This window comes from Rutilus rutilus (genome assembly GCF_951802725.1).
Source record: "Rutilus rutilus genome assembly, chromosome: 21".
Classification (NCBI taxonomy): Eukaryota; Metazoa; Chordata; class Actinopteri; order Cypriniformes; family Leuciscidae; genus Rutilus; species Rutilus rutilus.
The window spans coordinates 33,779,625-33,801,792 of record NC_140226.1 but is presented as its reverse complement, the minus strand read 5'-3'; the positions used below and the strand labels follow the sequence as shown (position 1 = coordinate 33,801,792).

At 37.8% G+C, this 22,168-nt stretch overlaps 1 protein-coding gene across 11 annotated transcripts in view; it reads left to right on the top strand.

Moving 5' to 3' along the window:
• The window catches only part of LOC311280989 (inverted formin-2), a 37,620-nt gene that overhangs the window by 2,733 nt on the left and 12,719 nt on the right, over positions 1–22,168 (top strand). For 7 of the 11 annotated variants that reach the window (XR_014625759.1, XM_084393602.1, XM_084393608.1 and 4 more), the window contains exons 2-9: positions 14,382–14,807; positions 15,674–15,789; positions 17,031–17,190; positions 18,603–18,636; positions 18,732–18,873; positions 18,988–19,120; positions 20,117–20,824; positions 21,666–21,811. Coding sequence is in view for 9 of the 11 variants with exons in the window: in XM_084393602.1 (XP_084249728.1) it covers positions 14,408–14,807; positions 15,674–15,789; positions 17,031–17,190; positions 18,603–18,636; positions 18,732–18,873; positions 18,988–19,120; positions 20,117–20,824; positions 21,666–21,811 (1,839 nt within the window). In the remaining 2 variants the exon portion in view is untranslated. The remainder of the gene's footprint in view (positions 1–14,381; positions 14,808–15,673; positions 15,790–17,030; positions 17,191–18,602; positions 18,637–18,731; positions 18,874–18,987; positions 19,121–20,116; positions 20,825–21,665; positions 21,812–22,168) is intronic. The other 4 variants (XR_014625760.1, XM_084393603.1, XM_084393606.1 and 1 more) reach the window with 1 other exon arrangement.

Genomic DNA, 22,168 nt, shown 5'->3' with positions numbered 1-22,168 from the left:
GATGGAACCACGAGACGTCGCTCGTTGATCGATCGTAGGCGTCTGGTAGGGATGTAGGCTCGTAGGAGTGAGTGAAAGTAGGAGGGAGCTGAGCCTGTGATAGATCTGTAAGCAAGCGTCAATGCCTTGAACTTGATGCGAGCAGCGAGAGGTAGCCAGCGCAGAGAGATGAACAGAGGGGTGACGTGGGCCCTCTTGGGCTCGTTGAAGACAAGACGAGCTGCAGCGTTCTGGATCATCTGAAGAGGTTTGGTTGCACATGCTGGAAGTCCGGCCAGAAGAGCATTGCAGTAGTCAAGCCTAGAGATGACCAGGGCCTGGACGAGGAGTTGTGTTGCGTGCTCAGTTAGGAAAGGCCTGATCTTCCTGATGTTGTGCAGCGCAAACCTGCATGATCGAGCTGTCTTTGAAATGTGATCTGTGAAGGTCAGCTGGTCATCAAACGTTACTCCCAGATTTCTGACCGACCTTGATGGGGGGATCGATGATGAATCAAGCTGGATGGTGAAGTCGTGCTGTAGAGATGGATTGGCAGGGAGGACGAGCAGCTCAGTCTTTGCCGGATCGACACTAAACACCATTATAGTCACACATGAAATTTAAAAAATGCAATAAACATTATTTTAACAACATTAAATGTAACATAAAATCCTAATGTGCACAACTGATTAGAGAAAACTTAAGAAAAACTATGAATAAAACAGTAATTTCAAATGTGAAGTGTCACGCAGGGAATTGTGGGAATGTCAATTTACAGTTTTTTCCACTGTAAATTATACAATGACTTGTGCTTTTTCACTTACAAATACTGTAAACATTAAATGTACGGTTAGATCACAGTTATTCACCGTATATAGTACGGAAACTTTCTGTTAACCAATTTTTCACGGTAGCATTTTTACGGTCTTTGAATCACAATAATTTTTTACAGTAACTATTGATTTCAAGTGTCTGCAAAACGCAAATATGGGCTTCTGTGCATATATTAGTTTATGAGGCGATGCGTCGTGTAATTTCTATTGTTCTGAATGATGTCTAGTTCTCTAGACTCTGTTGATGATGAGTAATGATGCAGTGAGAGGGTGGCCTGAGCGATTAGTTTATTGAGGTTGAATAAATCATCCAGTCATCAGAACCCAAACTCTCCGCAGGCTCTTATCGTTCTGGCTCGATCCGTGGTGTTTTATGTAAGTGTGCTTATTAAACGGCTCGTGTGCGTCTGACAGGAAACTGCTGCTGTTGCTCCCATTAGATTGTGTCATGTAAGCGACACTCAGGAAAGGAGAAAGCGTGATCTCTTCCGGAGGAATGACTTCTTCTGGACTTATATGGCTCTCTGCTTTTCCACTATTGTGTAACTCGTTTCACATCATCTGGAAATGAATACTTTTCACACAATTTTCGCAAGTTTGTCACGAACACACGTGATTGTGTTGTTCATATGTAGGTTATCATCGCCCACGAGACTCTCTGACCTCTAGCTTTATCAAGGTCATCACAGAGAAGAAGACGACGCTTTAGTATCTGCACTTCTCCAGAGAAATATCCAATTACAATATTGAACAATATAGGGTTTTATGAAAAGAAGAAAAGCTTTTTGTTGCATTATTTTCTTGACAATCCACCCCCCAAAAAATGGCAATGCAATTGGGTTTTAAAAGTTAAAATGCTAAAATGATTATTAAAGGAAAATGTGTTTTTGTGGCAGTGTTTTCCTTGACAGTTCCATCCCTAACAAATAACAATGCAATTTGGTTTTTAAAGTTAAAATGTTGAGTTTTTATCTCATAATGCTGACTTTTTCAGAATTGCAATTTTAAATCTTGTTACTAAAGGTCTAAAGTCTAATTTTGAGAAAAAAAGACAACAATTGCGAGATTGTATCTAACAATTCTAACTATATAACATGCAATTCTGTAAAAAAAATAATAATAATTTTTAAAAGAATTAAAAAAAAAGTATTTTTGAGACAAAAATAAACCTTTTTATTTGTTATTCAGTGGCGGAAACAAGCATCCACAGCGTTACAAAAAAAAATAATTGTTTTTTTAAAGTTAAAATGAATATTAAAGGAAAATGTGTTTTTTGTGGCATTATTTTCTTGACACTTCCACCCACAAAAAATTTGCAATGCAGTGTGATTTGTAAGGTTTAAAAATGCTTATCAAAGGAAAATATCATGGAAATAAGTGTATTAATCCTCCTGAAAAATATGCTTCAGTAACGTATATTTACTTATTTCATCTGTTTAATGTTGGGTAGAAATATGACCTGATTTTATGATTTTGTGGCATTTGCTCAGCAGAAGACGTGTTTCTCATTGTTCTGTGAGTTTCCCTTCATGTGGAAGTCTTTCCTTCCTGACTGGAAGTGTGTGACCGAGGGCTGAAAATTCCAGTCACACACACACACACACACACACTGAGATTCTTCCATGAATGTTTACGCAATTCGCCCACAGAAAGGGAGCGTTTCGTGGTTTATCTCAGCCGGTGCGAGGGCTCTTACACAACAGTATGATTGGCATTTCATCAGATTGTGTGTGATTTCTATCTCTCCAGGTGCTGTGAGGATGAGGCCTTAATAGAGGTGTGAGTGAGATATATATATGGTCCACGAATACGATAATGTCGTGGTTGTGGTTTTAGAGATGTGTGATCTGATATTATGTCTCTCACAGAAACACACCTAGATAGCACACACATTCTGTGGTCTCAGTGCGTGATTTACTGCACGATTTACTCGATTAAAATGCATCCATGTATAATGACGTCAATATCCAAGATAAGGGGCAAACACACCTCTGTGTGTCTTTTATATTATATCATTTAATATAGTTAATCAATATAACACAGTTCGAAGAGTGCGTTTTTTTCCTCCAAATATCAGCATTATTACAAATGTGATTATGATTTTATACAACAGTTCAATAACTAAGAAGTTAATATTAAGTAGTTATATATTAAGACTTACATTTTAGACAGTATTGGCTGTTTTTGCTCTATTTCATCAAAGAAAATGTTTTCAAACAAAACCACAGGACTGTTTTGCGTCTGTGAGTGACACACACTGGTGTTTCATTACTGAATGAACGAATCGGCTGAAGGAATGATTCAATGACTCAGAATCAGTTGTTTAAATGAATCTGTTTTATCTCAATGACTCGCTCATTAACAGTGACTTAATTTCACATTTATAGTGTCTTTTCATATTTTAAATCCTTTCAAATATCAATATTCAATGGTTTATGTTTACATTATTTCTGCTTGTGTAACGGCAGGTTAAACACATTCATGTCTCTCTGAGCTTCACTAAACAGTCTGTGTAAAAGCATTTAAACTTCAGATGCAGCTTCTGTGTTTGATAGTGTCTTATTATTCTAATTGAATTTATTGATTAAATGTAAGAATTTGACACAAAAAGATGATGCGCCATACATGTAATTGGGTTAGACAAAACGGCTTTATAAAGGTAAAAATGCTCATAAAAGGTAAAAATAAAAGGGTGGTATAATGCGCTTTTCACAAGATGTAAAATAAGTCTCTGATGTCCCCAGAGAGTGTGTGTGTGTGTGTGTGTGTGTGTGTGTGTGTGTGTGTGTGTGTGTGTGTGTGTGTGTGTGTGTGTGTGTGTGTGTGTGTGTGTGTGTGTGTGTGTGTGTGTGTGTGTGTGTGTGTGTGTGTGTGTGTGTGTGTGTGTGTGTGTGTGTGTGTGTGTGTGTGTGTGTGTGTGTGTGTGTGTGAAGTTTCATCTCAAAATACCCCACAGATATTTTATATAGGATGTTACAATTGTCACTTTTTGAGGGTGAGTAAAAACGCACCGTTTTTGTGTCTGTCCCTTTAAATGCAAATGAGCTGCTGCTCCCGGCACAGGGGGCGGAGCTTCAACAGCTTGTGTCCTTTTACCTCACACACACATGCACTGAAAATTTCAAAAACATTTAGCCTTTTATGTTCAAACCGGAGTCAGACAATGATGGAGAGACTCGAGAAGAAGTGACAACATGTAGAAGCAACAGGACATTTCTGAATGGTTAGTTGATGAATTTATGTAGCTTATGTGTAGTTATCTTCTAGTCATTGATTAGCATATTCTATCATGATAATCTATAAATAGTGTTCAGGGGGCGGGGTTTATGTAAATTCTAGGGTTGGTGATGTCACTAACCCGGGAGGAATGTGGTGTAGTCTCTACCAGCCGTTTGTTGTAGTCCTTAAAAAGCGATTTCTTTAAAAGCAAATATCTCCCTTTGCTCTGAACTTTGAGCGTTGTAACTTTGCAGATGTTGTTTATGCTCAAACAGCAACATTACACATTAACTAAAGTTAGAAAAGTCAAATCATGATCAACCACCCCTTTAAACTCATTGGAAAAGATGATTTCTGTCACTGCTGTGAACTGAACCGCACAGAATATGAAGAAAATCTAAAACTTTAGGAGTCTCTTGACTCAAGCTACAGACACATTGTGTAACATTTCTTCGTGTTCATTCTTCACGTTCACTTTAAATCCACTTAATGGGAATGTCTGGAATGTTCCCAAGCCAAAACACTTATCAATCTGAAACAGCTTTGAAGCTAGAAGTCGTACTTTCCCTCGGCCAGAACAAACTGGGCTAGAAAAAGGAAAAGTGAATCCAGTGCCAAAGATGGTCTGGCACTTTTGTTTGGCTGGGTTGTGTCATAAACGCTCTTTTGTCTGCAGTCGATCCCTGGCGGGACGGATTCCAGCGCTGGATTGTGTGAGATAATCAGATATGGAGTCTGTAAAGTAAAGATCGTGTTGAATCAGCAGTTTAGATACGGCTGGGTGGACAATAGACTTCATCCTGTAACAAACACGTGTTTATGCTAAGAAGTCATTCTGAAATACTCTTGCTTTTCTCTTTTGAGCTGCTGATTTGGAAAAGTCTCTTCTGCTGCATTCATTTGATCAAAAATACAGTAAAACAGTGAAATATTATTCCAATGTAAATCAGCTGTTTTCTATGTGAATTTATGAAGAGTTCAGATGCAAAAGCCTCTAAGTGCCATTTGAAATTTTCTTCTAGAATGATCATTTTTATCAAGCTCGTATTTTTAAGTTCAGTAATTTCACTTAAATGGCAATGAAAATTACCTATTAATAGTCATTTAAGTGAAATTTTTCACAAAAGTGACAACTTTAACATGCTATATACAAATATCTGTGGGGTATTTTGAGATGAAACTTCACACACACACACACACACACTCTGGGGACATCAGAGACTTATTTTACATCTTGTGAAAAGCGCATTATACCACCCTTTTATTTTTACCTTTTATGAGCATTTTTACCTTTATAAAGCCATTTTGTCTAACCCGATTACATGTATGCATCATCTTTTTGTGTCAAATTCTTACATTTAATCAATGAATTCAATTAGAATAATAAGACACTATCAAACACAGAAGCTGCATCTGAAGTTTAGATGCTTTTACACAGACTGTTTAGTGAAGCTCAGAGAGACATGAATGTGTTTAACCTGCCGTTACACATGCAGAAATAATGTAAACATAAAACATTGAATATTGATATTTGAAAGGATTTAAAATATGAAAAGACACTATAAATGTGAAATTCACTATTAATGAGCGAGTCATTGAGATAAAACCGATTCATTTAAACGGCTGATTCATTCAAGTCTTAATGAGTGAGTCATTGAATCATTCCTTCAACCGATTCGTTCATTCAGTAATGAAACACCAGTGTGTGTCACTCACAGGTTTGGTTTGAAAACATTTTCTTTGATGAATATAAAGTTCTAAAAGAACAGCATTTATTTGAAATAGAATCTTTTGTAACATTATAAATGTCTTTACTGTCACTTTTGAGCAAATTAATGTGTCCTTGCTTTTCGATAAAAAATCCTCCTGACCACAGACATTTGAACAGTATAGTGTACATAAAGTTGCTGAATTCAAATATGTTTTATTTGTCACAGATAATGAGCCCCGCCTCCACTCACTCACTCAGCTCAGAGATCCACTGGTTGACGATCACACGTTGATCTGATTGGTTACAAGGTAGTTTGTGACGTCAGAAACACCAGAGATTTCAAAGCGTGTTTTTGAGACTGTCTTTGGTTTTAAAATTTAAATAAACGTATAAAAAAGGTTGAAATTGCATAACTTATTTTGATGAGTTAAAGCAATGTAAAACACATGTTGTCATAACTTCATCAGTGTACATGACTTTATAACGGTCTGAGCGTCCACACGGACGTCTGTCCGCGAGATGATTGAAGTATCTCAGTGTTGAGTTTATGGGTGTGTTCTTGCAATGCTTTCAGCACATATTTACTGGATATGCTTCAACTGGCATCATAATTATACATGAAGAAGAGATTTTAATCTTCAGCATTACACTGTAAAACAAAAAAATAGTCAGAGTCAGTGCGGCTCAGATCTAGCCTGGACGCCAGCTGAAGTTGGCCCCGCCCACAATATGTGAGGTCGGGAAGTTCGGTCTGGACGTAGCCTGGAAATCCAGACCTAAATCTGAAAGATTAATGGTCTGGCGTCGACTAATGAAACTCGGCCAGCTCGAGGGGCGGTACCAAGCATGCATTTGAAAATCTCACTGCACGCAATTGGGTAACACTACGACCAATCACAACAAGTTATCGCTTAGCTACCAGCGGAGCTAACTGGTAGATTAGACTCTTGCCGTATCCGGTCGGCAAAACAGCAAAAGCGCCCTTCTTGCAAAGGAAGGATTCGAGCGGCGTCTTCTGTTCCTCTTTTAGATGAAAAGCCAAGTCTAACTCGTTCATTGTAGCGGCCAAAGCCGTTTCAAACAACTGGTGTTCATCCATAGCCATCTTGCAATGTTTACTAATGACTTCGACGTCACAGCGCTGTCGTCTTCTGTTTAGCTCCGCCTATATCAGATAACCGATGTGATTGGTGCAGCTCAGATCGAGGGGCATAGTTAATGAGCATCATTACTCGACGCCAGAGTAACTCGCTGAGCAAATTCAACTTGTGCTCTCGCGAGAACTCTGGATTAGCAGGGTACTAGGGGTGGGAATCTTTTACCATCTCACGATTCGATTCGATTCTGATTCTTGAGGCCACGATTCGATTCAAAATCGATTTTCGATTCAAAAAGATTTTCGATTCAAAACAATTCGATTTTATTCATAATGATTTCTAATCAGGTTTCTGATCATGATCTACTCTCATCTGCTTTGCAATACAGAACGACAAACGGAGACATTAAAGTGTCTTTTTCACATTTATTAAGTTCAATTATCAGGGAAGTGCCTTTTATCAAAAACATTGAAAAAATATTTTTACTTGGTACTTTTAAAGCAAAGTATTTATGATGACCAATAACGAACTTACTTCCAATACTTCCTATATTAATTGTATTAATAAAACAAATGGAAGTGATTTGGCAAGTCAACTGTAAGGTTACATTTGCCAGCATATGTCCCAACATTGCTGAGAACCAACAGGAAAATAAATGTGTGCCTGTACTAGCAGCATACTTGTAGTAAATTAATACAAACTTCAGCATATTCTGAATCTCTAGCATTTAATAATAGACTTCTAACCAACATCCTCTTGTAATTTCCAATGAGCAATATAATCCTTCAGACAAAAAAAAAACATTTTGCTGTAGCAAATTCACAAACAGTTTTCGTTCAAAAATACAGAATTATGTACCAGAAGCTATCATAACGTATAATGCTTGTGGACTTATGCTTATTCTGAATAATTAGTAACATACAAAGTCGCTCTTGACTTATACACAACTAAATAATAAAGAGTTATGACTTGAAATGTTTGCTGTATACCACAATCAAAAATAGCAAAGAAAGTGAATGAACATCTGCAGAGAGTAACTTACAGTCAAAATGTAACTTTTTGTGACTGGCATTGCACATATTGCATACAGATCAGATCGGTTTACACAGCATATTGATGTGAAAACTAAACAATACAGAAATTAGCTCTCATACAAAAAAATACTAAATAGATCACAATGAAATTGCCAATGTTCCATACGTTAGCTTTTGACGAAGACATTCTCTGGTGCCGTTCGGATTTGGCGCTCAGCCATCATGCGTCTGTTATGTGCGCGTCTCTGTTATGTGCACGCCACAGACTGTCCGCGCACTGCACGTCCGCTTCAGAGTTCCGCCTTTTGCGTTCCTTCAATGTTACGTTATTAGAATTTTTTTTTTTTTTTTTTTTTTTTTTTGAAAATCGATTTTTGACATTTGTGAATCGATTCAGAATCGTCCACGTCCCGAATCGCGATTCATCTAAGAATCGATTTTTTTCCCCACCCCTACAGGGTACCGTTGTGGAGCAACTATGCTCGAACCAGAGCTGTTCGGACCAATCAAATGGTCAGGGCAGGCTTTATACGGTGATGGACAGATGATCAACAGTAACGTAATCATCCACGTCACCAAAGAGTGCTTGGGTTGAATTCATTTACAACAAAGATGGCTGCCGCTGGAGAATTGAGATGTGTAGATTCTGTTCTAGAAGATATCGACAGCGCATTCATTTTAAAAGAGGAACAGAGAACCGCGATCAAGGCATTTGTCGATCGGAAAGATGAATGAAGAACATACGTCACTTACTCCGTTGCTCTGATTGGTTGTAGGTCTATCCCAGGACTCAAGGTCTTAAATGATATTACAACTGCCATTGATAAAAGACATTACTGTGCAGCCGTATTTATTGACCTGGCCAAGGCTTTCGACTCGGTCGATCATCATATCCTCATTGGTAGCCTTGGTTTTTCGAAAAACTGTCTTGACTGGTTCACCAACTACTTCTCGGACAGGGTTCAACATGTTAAATCTGAGGGTCTGTCTGAACCTATTGCTGTCTCAACTGGGGTGCCACAAGGTTCGATTCTTGGACCAACTCTTTTTTCTGTTTATATCAACGATGTTGCTTTTGCCGCTGGTATCTCGCAGATCCACCTCTATGCAGATGACACCATTTTATATACATCTGGCCCTGCATTGGATACTGTGCTAACTAATCTTCAAAAGAGCTTCGAGGCCATTCAGCATGCATTCTGCGGACTTAAACTGCTCCTAAACTCCAGCAAAACTAAATGCATGCTGTTTAATCGCACACTGCCCGTACCTGCCAACCTGACTAGCATCTTGACTCTGGATGGATCAAGTCTAGATTATGTTAGCACCTACAAATATCTAGGTATCTGGTTAGATAATACACTTTCTTTTCAGTTCCACATTAACGAGCTTCAATCTTCAATAAAATCTTTTTATTCAGAAACAAAACCTCTTTCACTTATTCTGCCAAACATACGCTGGTAAAAATGACTGTTCTTCCGATATTAGATTTTGGTGATGTCATTTATAGGACTGCCTCCACCTCTCTTCTGAAAAGGTTAGATGTGGTCTACAATAGTGCCATCCGTTTTGTCACCAATGCACCTTTTAATACTCATCATTGCGATCTATATGCATTAGTAGGCTGGCCCTCTTTACATACTCGGCGCTTGACCCACTGGTACCGTCTGATATATAAGTCAATTCTACGCAAAACCCCTCTGTATTTGAACTCTTTACTCACCATTGCCTTACCGGTCCGTAACCTGCGCTCTAGTGTGTACATTTCCCTAGTAACCCATAAAGCAAATACTTCCTTCGGCCGTAGCTCCTTCCAATTTGCAGCTGCACACGACTGGAATGAGTTACAAAAGACTATGAAACTTGAGAACACCATCTCTCTCACGTCTTTTAAAGCACGACTATCAGAGCTTTTTCCTCTTCGTTACACATGTTGATTTCCCTTATTATAATTGCACTCAATTTACCTCTGCTCTGGTGCCTTTTTGTCCGTTGGTGCCCTGCTGAGAGTCTCATGCACTCTGTTTGTGTGTTGTATGCTACTTGCTCAATTTCTCCTTGCACAATTATGCCCAGTATTATTACTACTTATGTAGTTGCCTTGATATTTTTTTATCATTTCGATCCTTTATTGTAGATTATGATGCACTAATTGTTTACATACCAAGGCTGCTTTTATTACTGCCTAGAAAATTTGTATTTTATTCATCATTTTTATCCCCTTGTGTACTTTGTGTAACTTTATGTTATCTTGCACCTTCGCTTTATCTTGGCCAGGTCGCCGTTTCAATTGAGAACGTGTTCTCTACGTGCTCACCTGCAGGCTTGGGAGGGTTACTTTAAAAATGTATTCCGTTACAGTTACAAATTACTTCATAAAAAAAGTATTCAGTAACGTAATCCAAGTACTATAATATGAAAGTAATGTAACTGATTACTTTTGGATTACTTCAAGGTCACGTATATAAATAAAGTCAAGCAAGAAGAAATATTATTAAAACAACAACAACAACAACAAAAAAACTTATTAAGAATTTGGCCTTAACACATTAACACAGGCCTGAATATAATATATTTATGTAAAGGGCTATACAGACATCTAGTGGCTAATGTATGGTATTACAGATTATTTTGTTTTATTTTTAACAAATAAAAAAATAAAAATAAAAAAAAGCACAAAATTTTTACACAATCTACATATTAGTTTATTTTAAAATAGGCCTACATGTTGACTAAAGCCGTGATCTTTCTTAATTTGCCTGACTGAACTTGAGGCGTTGGCAGTGGGAGTTCCCCTACGTTACCTAGACAGCGAACATCCCGTTACGCGAGAAAAGATTAAGAAAGGACATTTTGAGTACTAAAAAAGCTACTCTCCTAATTTCTACAAAATAGCAGCGGAATCTCCATGAATTAAAAGCGATTTTACCCGCAGGCAGCATCATTTCTACTAGCAGCAGTGATTCAATCTGCGTCTGAGGAGATTGTAGACAGCTGTTATTTGCGCATTCACCAGCGTGAGTCATTACTGGCAACAGAACCAGGAACTACTGTAAGTAGCGCGCTCGTCTTAATATAGTGTTATTATGCCAAAATACTTATTTATTTCGTTTTAAATGAAACCATTGTAATCCTGAAAGTATTCCCCCTTTTTTCAAAATGTAACTATAATCTGATTACTACGTTTTTTGACGTAACTGTAACGGATTACAGTTACTGGATTTTTGTATCCTGATTACATAACGCCGTTACATGTATTCCGTTACTCCCCAACCCTGCTCACCTGGTTAAATAAAGGTAAAATAAAAAATAAAATAAAAATCCAATTGAGTGCAGAGGCATTTTCTTTCCTGGTTCGGTTGAAACATGCCCCATAATCACAGCCCAATGGAGCAGATCAGACTCACATTCTGAGTCAGGCTAGCTCAGGTCATGAATCAGAAGGAGACTCGCCTAAACCCGCGTGAAGAAAGATGAGAGGGGCTCATGTTGTGTTGATTTGTGCGAGTCTGAACTGATCATCCATCGCTCTGGATTCAAGAATATGTTGAGCCGTAGTTTTACTTTTCCTTCCTGCTTTAATTTTCTCTAAATATGGGCATTTCTGATAGACCTTCCTGCGTCCTTAAGCCTAGTTTTGATGCCTTGCTCAATTTAAGTCGAGAATTATTTCTTAAAGATATGATGATCCTCTCTCTTTAGTGTGTAATGATGCTGTTTGATCATGAAGAAGCTTCAGTTCTTCTCTATATCAGTGTCAGTGTTCCTGAACTCCTGAAACGCCTCCATTGTAGTCTTGAGTTTCTTCCGGGAACGAACACATCACAATATTCCTCATTTCGCAGAATAAAGGGGCGGGGCCTGGTTGAGTTAGTTAGTAGTGTGTTAAACTGGCGGTTATGGAAAGGGGCGGGACATTTCCCAAACACACTAGAAGCGCTCGACCAATCACAACACACTGCTCCAGCCGACCAATCAGAGCACAGTGCTTTTCAGAAGGAGGGGCTTCATAGAGACAGGAACTAAACAGAGCGTTACTGACAGACTGGGAAGAGAGGAGCCGCAACAATGGAGAATATGAGGAAAATAATCAACATTCAAGCAGGAAAACCTGTTCTAGTAGAGCCTGAAAACAACATCAAGACTTTGTAAAAGGGAATAATGGGCCATCTTTATTTATCATGTGTCTTGATGCTTACTTGAAGCTGCTTTATATGTTCGACCAGCACCAAATGTAGAGTAATGACTCTTTTCTAGCATAGATTATGCTGTTTATAAAATCATCACAATAGTAATTTCTTTAATGGGGAAGAAAATGCATTGCACATGTTTGTTTGACCTTGAGAATAAATATAAACAATCCTGTTTTTTTTTTTTTTTTTAACCAAATTCTTTTCTTTTTTGGGGGGGATTCTGTGTTTTATGTTTCAACACAAATTTATCATCAAAAATGGTGTCTAAAGAAATGAATTCATAAAACATTAACAATTTAATCAATATCTTACATTGTAATCACATGAAAATATAACAAATAATTTACAGCAAAACATTGCATTTTCTTTTTTGTAAAAAAAAATAGATTCTGCATTACAGAACTTGCATACTGTATAAATTAAAACAAATGAAGAAATATCTTCCATATTATGTACATTAAAATGGATGAAAAAAAATCTTGGTTTTATGATATTCCTTATAATAATAATAATAATAATAATAATAATTTATTAAACTATTACATTAATAATAATAATAATAATAATAATAATTTATTAAAACATTACATTGATTTATTAGTGTTGTGACCGCCCTACATGTAGTGGGTCACATAAATATATATTTTTTTGTATATATTCCTTTCTTTCTTTCTTTTTTAACCTACATAGACTATTTCCGTTTACATGTAATATAACTTTTATGTAAATTAGGCTACTTTAATGTTTTATAATGAGTTTCCAGCTGCATTTTCTGATCTCTGACTCTGAGTGGCGGTTGGAAGAGGAGAGTTACCATGACGACTGCCGCTCATCCTCAGAGAACGCAGAGGATATAACCGCTAACTCTTCTCTCTTATTTACTGCTAAGGTTTGTTACATTCATTAAATTTACATCAAACTGTAATTTACATGTTTTAATGTCCAAGTAATTTGTTTAAATTATTTGTATTAATAATTTTAAGATGCTTCTTCTGTCAGAGAAGTCCATTCGTGTAACGTTAGGCCTAACTGTTACACTTAACTGCTAACTTACCTGAGTTCAGTCTTGATTTATTTATTTACTCGTTGTGATTTGTATCTGTATATATTAGATTTATTTCAACGTATTTATGAATACTGTGATTCAAAGTTTCTTAATGACTCGTCTCGGAAGCACAATTAAAAGACAGCAAAGAGGATATTTTAAGCAGCCGCTAACTCTCGTCTTTCTCAGGTATTAAACTGGGCCGTTCACACAGAACGCATCTTTGCGTCTAAAAACGCGAGACGCGCCGCTCAGGAACGGTTTATGTATTTATGACTTTTACATGTAAAAGCCATGGTAAAAGCGCATCGCAGAACGCGAGGGTCTCGAGACGCGCTCTTAAAGGGCCAGGCTACTGTAAACAAGTCTCGCAACGCTTGCCCCGCCTCCGGGCTCTTCTGATTGGTCCACTTCTTGGAACTGACATTGATGAGCGACATATGTTTTTCGGCCTATGAAAAAAAAGTATGTTATTTTTCCTCATTTTAATTCAATAAATCACCCACCTCAGACAAATTGCCAGACGCTCCGTTGAAGAAACTGGCTCTCGGTAACTTGAATGGATCCTTGAGATTCTAGGTTCGACGTTCGACTCTGCCCAGAGAACTGTCACCTGTAGTAGTTACACCTGAACCGGTCGCTGTGGAAACAGCAAGCCTGAATTCCCCAATTAACTATTTAACAATATTACTGTTTTTTTTGTTTTGTTTGTTTTATCATATAAATGCAGCGTTGGTGAGCAGAAGAGACTTCTTTTAAAAACATAAAAAATCATACCGAACCAAAACTTTCGCCTGGTAGTGTATATTATGCAAGTTTTGTTGCTCAGCACCTTATTTAATAATAATAATAATAATAAATAAAGGTAATGTTTTAATAAATTGTATTATTATTTATTATTATTATTATTAATGTAATGTTTTAATGTATTATTATTATTATTATTAATGTTTTAATCAATTATTATTATACGGAATATCATAAAACCAAGATTTTTTTTAATCCATAGCCGACATTATGCAAGTTCTGTTGCTCATCACCTTATTTAATAATAATAATAAATAAATAAATGTAATGTTTTAATAAATTGTATTATTATTATTACTTTTAGATGTACTTTGTGCTATACAATATTTCCGTCATAATTTATAATAGTTGAGCTGATCTTTTATTTTGGTGGTCTTATGAAGAGCTTTGAGTTTCTGTGTGCATCTAGATGGAAGTATTCTTGTTACTGTCTAATTATTTTCTCTGCTTTTTGTCTTCTCAGCACCTTCCTCTACCATCATCTTCATCATGTCTGTGAAGTCCGACGGCGTGCAGAAGAAGTGGATGGCCGTGAGAGGTCGACTGGGCTCGTCTCAGGACTCGGACGGCACTCAGGAGGCGAACCTGGAGAACGCTGAGGCCGAGCTGTGCATTCGTCTCCTGCAGGTTCCCAGCGTGGTCAACTACTCCGGCCTGAAGAAGCGTCTGGAGAAGAGTGACCAGGCCTGGATGGGTCAGTTCCTGGAGCTCTCGGGCCTGGACCTGCTTCTGGAGGCGCTGGACCGGCTGTCGGGTCGCGGATGCTCTCGGATCGCAGACGCTCTTCTGCAGCTCACGTGTGTCAACTGTGTGAAGGCCGTCATGAACTCGTCCGCTGGGATTCACTTCATCGTGGATAATGAGGGATACGTGCGCAAGCTGTCTCAGGGTATATAGAGCCACTCTCACTGTCTTAACCTTAGAAACCCTCCATACATGCATTTTGGCAACACTTTACAAAAAGGTTCATTAGGTAACAGTTAACCTTCGTTAAAACTACCTTAGTTACCATCATAAAAGTGCATCTATCCATCCACGTAGTGTAACAGCGCAGCGCTTCTGGGATGTACGTCAGAACGGAGGCTCACTATTGGCCGAGGCTGGTCATGTGTGTGATGCTGGCCAATAGTGAGCCTCCGTTCTGATGTACAACCCAGAAGCGCTGCACTGTTACACTACGTGAACTCACTCAGAGAAACAGAAGAAAATGAAGAGTTGAATAAAGTCGCTATTTTTGTTTGTTTTTTTGCGCACAAAAAGTATTCTCGTCGCTTGATAAACTTACGGTTGAGCCACTGTAGTCACTTGGACTATTTTAACGATGTCTTTACTAACTTTTCTGGGATGGCAGATCTCGATTACCTAGCAGCCTATGGAGGAGTGAGACAGCTCTCAGATTTAACCAAAAATATCTTAATTTGTGTTGAAGATGAACGAAAGTCTGACGGGGTTGAACAACATGAGGGCGAGTAATCACTGACAGAGTTTTCATTTTTGGGTGAACTAACCCTTTAAATCTGTGGAGCGACTCTCCAGCAGTCAAGATCAATTCAGAAAACATGCATTCCTACACAGCAGTATCTGCGTTGCTCAACGTTCACACCCATCACATGCTTCAGCTGTTTTTTTTATCCATCAGAAGTGCAAAGTTCACGTTACATCCCCCAAAAATAAGCAGCTAACACTTCCCAAACGTGGAGAAAATGATGGTGGAGGAAGCTAGAAACTCAGTGTCTCCTTTCCCCTTCCCTGCAGCTTTAGACACGTCCAACACCATGGTGAAGAAGCAGGTGTTCGAGCTGCTGGCGGCCCTCAGCATGTTCTCCCCCGAGGGACACCGGCTCGCTTTAGACGCTCTGGACCATTACAAGGCAAGTTCATCTCTGGATTATGATCTTCTGTGAGACTGAGGCTTGATATCAGGGGCCGGATGCAGAAACTGTCTTAAACGTTGGTCATCACATTTTTTCATTCATTCAGTTTTAAGTCAGTTACATAAAAACATAGTTTGGTATAATTTGATACTGAAAAGTAAGACTGGACTAACCGTTAGTTGGTCATACTTGTACTTAAGACACAGTCTTAACATAATAGCTATGTTTATGCAACTGGCCCTCAGGTCAGAAAGAGTCTTTTGTTGTGTCTGGTGTTGACATGCGTCTCGGGTCGGCTGAGAGCGATGACATACAGCTCAAAAGTGTCTTCTGTGATGAGATTTCATTACTTAATATATCAGTGTGTGAGGAACAGTACAATGTTACTTTAAATACACTTCAGAATGAGCAAAAAAGTCATTTTTTGAGTCTTGTTTTTTCAAGTCTTCATGTATAAAATAAGAAAAAAAATCTGCCAGCGTTTCAGGCTCAGAAACATAATCTTGTTGATTTTTCTGACCCCTTTGGCAGACGCATGAACTCTTAAGATGGTAAAGAAATCATTTTTATACTTTTTTTCATTAAGTAATTTTGCTTCTCCAGTAAAAATGTATCTTGATTTAAGAATGTTTAGATATTTGTGCTGGAAAACAAGACAAAAATACTACTAAGAAAATTCTCTGTATTCTCAGAAAACTGTTATTTTGGGGGTTTTTTTCACTTGAGAAGCAAAATGACAAGATATTTAGTCTTGTTTTTGGAAAAATGTATTAAACTGAAGTGAGTTTAAACTTAAAACCAGAAAAAATATCTACCAATAGGATCAGAAAAAAAGTAATTTAGTTTTTTATTCTGATTAAGTATATTTTTCTGACTGCATTGGAGTGACTTTTGTTCTTGTTTTAAGCACAAACTCACTATATTTTGATCATTTATCTTGTAATTTTGCTTCTCAACTAAATGTATCTTAACTTAAGAATGTTTGGATATTTGTGCTGGAAAACTAGACAGAAATATTCTCAGTAAGCACATATGTCTTTGCACCGTGTTGCATCATTTATTAATATTGTTCTTGAGCTGCGGGATTATCCGCTCTTCAGAGGACTGGACTGATCTCAACACCAGGAGAGATGGTCACCTGATGTTAGCTTTAGCAGAGGTTTAAAGTTAAGATGTCTAAAAATAAAGTGTGCATGTCATTAGCGGTGATGTGAGACAGCATTGTGTTTTTCTGACAGTCTGTGAAGATGCAGCAGTATCGATTCAGTGTGATTATGAACGAACTACGAGCCACTGATAACGTGCCCTACATGGTGACCCTTCTGAGCGTCATAAACGCCCTGATCTTCAGCGCCGACGACCTGCGGCAAAGAGACAAGATGCGCAAGGAGTTTATCGGTACATTACACCAAATACTACAGACTATTCAGTATAAACTCTCTACAGTTCCCTACAAATGTTTAAAAGAGACTGTGAGGCTTTTATTAACTGCATTCTACAGAACAAGTATGAGTAGTATAGGAGAATGCTATTTAGACACAGCCCTGTAACCCTAATATTACAGAATACTAGCATACTACTTACTGCAGTGTACTGAATTTATTAAAAAATAGCTTGTGGAACTGCATGCATTCAGACAGTAGTATGCTACATTGTCACATTTCATTTAATGTTAATTTAGAGTCAAATAAATGTTTGTTTGTTTTTTATCTAAATTGCAGTCGGATCACTTAACGTGTAAAGTGTGTTAAAGGGATACTCCACTTTAAAATGAAAATTCTATCATAATACTCAGCCTCATGTTGTTTCAATCCTTTATGAGTTTCTTTCTTCTGCTGAACAGAAAGGAAGATATTTAGAATAATATCAGTAACCAGACAGTTTCTGGTCTCATTGACTTCCATAGTGGGAAAAAATATATACTATGGAAGTCAATGAGACCAGAAACTGTCTGGTTACTGATATTCTTCTAAATATCTTCCTTTCTGTTCAGCAGAAGAAAGAAACTCATAAAGGATTGAAACAACATGAGGCTGAGTATATGATGACAGAATTTTCATTTTAAAGTGGAGTATCCCTTTAAAATTGTTGTTTCTTATTGTATATTGAGCATTTCAACCAACTGAATAGCTATTGGTGTGCGACCTATTGTGCACGATATACATACTGCAAATATAATACGAGATTATTGCTATTTATAACACAGCCCAATAACCGTAATATTATAGCATACTACTTATTGCACTGAGTGCATTGTACTGAATGCTGCCTGTTATTTATTAAAAATAGCATGTGAAACAGCATGCATGCATTCAGACAGTAGTATGCTACATTATTATATTGCACATTTTGGGTGTGCAAGTTATTGTGCACGGTATACATAATGCATACTGCAAAAATAGTATGAGTAGTATAGAAGAATGCTTTTTAGTACACAGCCCTATAACCCTAATCTTATAGAATACTAGCATACTACTTACTGCACAGTGTACACTGAATGCTGCCTGTTATTTATTTAGAAATAGCATGTGAAACAGCTTGTAATATCCATGCATTCGGATAGTAGTACGCTACATTATTATATGACCTATTGTGCACGATATACATATTGCTTACTGCAAAAATAGTATGCATAGTATGCAGTAGCAAACAGAAGTGATCAAGCCTTAATTGTGCTCACCTGTATATTACACTAGCTCCGCCTCCTGTTTTGTGTGTTTTAACACAACTCAGACCTGAGCTTTCCAACACAGAGCTTTAGATGTTTGTGAGCATTATTTATGGATACTACATTTATTTTCGTTCACCAGGATTACAACTGCTTCACCTTCTGACAAAGCTCAGGTGAGTTTCATTCGAATGTGCAACAGGAAATTAAACATGAAATGAAACTCATGTGGATTTGTTATAGCACAGTGCATGGTGTGTGTGTGTTTTAGAGAAGAGGACGATGAAGACTTGATCATCCAGTGCGAGGCGTTTGAAGAGGCCATGGCTGAGGATGAGGACGAGCTCCTGAGGCTTTATGGAGGAATCGACATGAGCAACCATCAAGAAGTCTTCACATCTCTCTTTAATAAGGTGAGCACTGTGTTTTATGGTGATTCTCACTGGTTTCTCTGGAAGCCACACCTGGATCAGTAACGTGTGTGTGTGTGTGTGTGTGTGTGTGTGTGTGTGTGTGTGTGTGTGCAGGTGAGCAGTTTCCCGTCATCGCTTCAGCTGTTGTCTATAATACAAGCGCTGCTGCTTCTGGGTCCCGAGCGAGTGGATATCTGGCAGGCGCTGGAGTCGCTGGCGAACCGAGCCACACTGATCGCTCAGAGCTGTGAGTTTCCCGTGACGTGATGATTCTGTCAGGAAACTCTGACCTGTTGATTGGCACTCTTTGAGTTTGGCCTGTGAATTGTGCACAGTTTTATATGAGGCATGTCTCTAGGTTTGATCAGAAATGTCATTTATCTCAGCTGTACAAATGATGTCATGGGCTGTCGTCATCACAGCTTTTCAAATTAAGGGGAACTTGCTTATTTACATATACATTTACTTGCTGCTTTGATTTATTTTTAATTATATATTTATTTACATTTACTTGCTCATTTACGTTTAATATAATTAACTTTCTTATTTTCTTGCTTAATTACTTATTTTCTTGGTTAAACATAGTAGTTTACTTGCCTATTTACATATAAACTAAGTTATTTGCTTATTTTATTTATTTACTTATACATACACTTGTTTGTTTTTTTACTTATATATTTACTTGCTAATTGTTTTAACATATTTACTTGTTCAATTGCGTATTTATTTATTTATTTATTTATTTATAGATTTTCTTATCTACATATTAATTTACTTATTAGCGTAATTTGTTTATTTACACATTATTTAAATACTTGCTTATTTGTTTACTTATTTACATATTAACTTACACATTTATTTACTTGCTTATTTACATATACTTGTTTATTTGCTTATATTTATTCGTAGATTTACTTGTTTACATATTAATTTACTTATTTACTTGCTTGGTTATTTGCTTGTTCATGTGCTTATTTTACATATAGATTTACTTATTTGAATATCTATAATTATATCTATACTTGCATTATATATTTTAGATACTATATATTTACATATACATTTAGTTGATTATTTATTTACTTGCATATTTACTTGCTTGTTTACTTAATTTCCTCATTTATGTATTCATTTATTTTATGTATTCATTATTTATTTATTGTAAGTCTTAGTTGTGTTTTGTCTGTAGATTTGATATTGGCCAGTGATGTGCTGATGAGGTTTTCTTGTTCTCTCCGTTCAGCTGAGATGGATTCGTGTGAGAAGATTCTGCAGCGTCTCGTCTTCGCGAAGGAAGCGCCCAAAAGTTCTTCTGAGGTGAACGGTTACAAGAGAAAGAATCAAGCCGTTCAGACTGAGGCGAAGAATGAGAAACCGGAGTGTTCTTGCAGATCAACCGACAACCAAGAACCACAGCGCACCCCCACAAAGACCTCATCTACTCCTCCACCATCACCTCCTCCACTCTCAGCAGTGCCTCACAAAACAGGAGCTGGACCTCCTCCACCTCCACCTTTACCAGGAGTCGGGATGCTTCCAACTCCACCTCCTCCTCCTCCACCACCACCTCCTCCTTTACCAGGATCACGGATGCTTCCACCTCCACCGCCTCCTCTTCCAGGAATGGGTTCTGCAGGTCCACCACCTCCTCCACCTTTACCTGGCATGGGTGTGCCACCTCCTCCTCCACCTTTACCTGGCATGGGTGCGCCACCTCCACCGCCTCCTCTTCCAGGAATGGGTTCTGCAGGTCCTCCACCTCCTCCTCCTCTCCCAGGAATGGGTGCCCCACCGCCTCCACCTCCTCCTCCTGGTATGAGCGACGTGATCGTGGCAAAGACGTTTAACCCGATTGGTCAATACTACAGCGCACCGGTGAAGAGCGGCCCTCACCCCTCCCTCAGGATGAAGAAACTCAACTGGCAGAAACTCAACTCCAGAGCGCTTACTGGTGAGACTCCTCCAGCATGTCTGGGAGAAAACCCAACCGGTCTGGGTTTGACTAGAACGCATGAGCTGAAAAAATGCATTGCTTAAAATGCATGAAAATGTATAATGCAATAGCCAGGGTTATTATTGTTAACTAATGCTATTTCAATAACACTGCTTATAGCCAGACTTTTGATTATCAGTATTAAATCAAGTTTAAAGATCCAGTTTGCAGCCAATAACAGCATATTTAGGCAAGAATAGACCTGTAAAGTGACTAACCACAGTTTGATGGGTTTTTAATGGGCCGTTTTATGAGCAGAATTAGTTTAGTAGTTAGTAATGATAATAATAGAGATTGATGTGGCTGTAGTGAACACAGAAGAAATTAGCAGAAATATGTGTTTACATAATGCGTTTGTGTTCTGTGTATAATTATTTTGTATATATAAATACACATGCATGGATCATTAAGGAAAATGTGTTATATATAAAATATTTATAGTGTGTGTGTATATATATAATATATATACACACACACATATATATATATATATATATATATACACACACCTATATATACACACACATATATATATACACACACACACACATTTATGTAAACACAAACTTTTATTTTGGATGCAATTAATTGTTTTACAGCATTAGTTTCTGTCTGTCCAAAAGTGCTGATTATTTCAGAGTTTACATTTCTGCTCATGGCTGGTTTAACGGCCTCCAGCAAACTCTTTATGTGTTTAAAAGAATTATTTATGTGCAGTGCAGTTGACGTGTCTGTACGTGGGACATCTGAAGCTAGTTTGCACATGTCTGAGAGCGTGCTTGTTTTTCGTTCTTCCAAGTAGACGGTCCTTCAATGTGGGCGGCCGTCCCGAATGACTCGCCCCTGGAGCCGAACTACAGCAGCATTGAGCAGCTCTTCTGTCTGCCAGTGGCTGAACCCAAAGACAAGGGCCCAGACGGTCCTGTCAAGAAAGAACCAAAAGAGGTTTGAAGTTTAATGCAAATACATCTCGCAGCTGAAGCCCCAATAGTAGAGCGCAGGTCACGAGTTCATTTCAGGGAATGCATGAACTGAGGGAAATATTTCAAGTCACACTGGATAAAAACACCTGACAAATGCGTTCACTGGCGGTCACATTTTTTAAAATGTTTTTGAGAGTCTCTTCTGCTCATCAAGGCTGCGTTTATTTGATCAAAAATATAGTAAAAACTGTAAAATATTATTATAATGTAAATCATCTGTTTTCTATGTGAATATCTAGTAAAGTGTAATTTATTTCATGTGATCAAAGCTGAATGTTCAGCATCATTACTCCAGTCTTCAGTGTCACATGATCCTTCA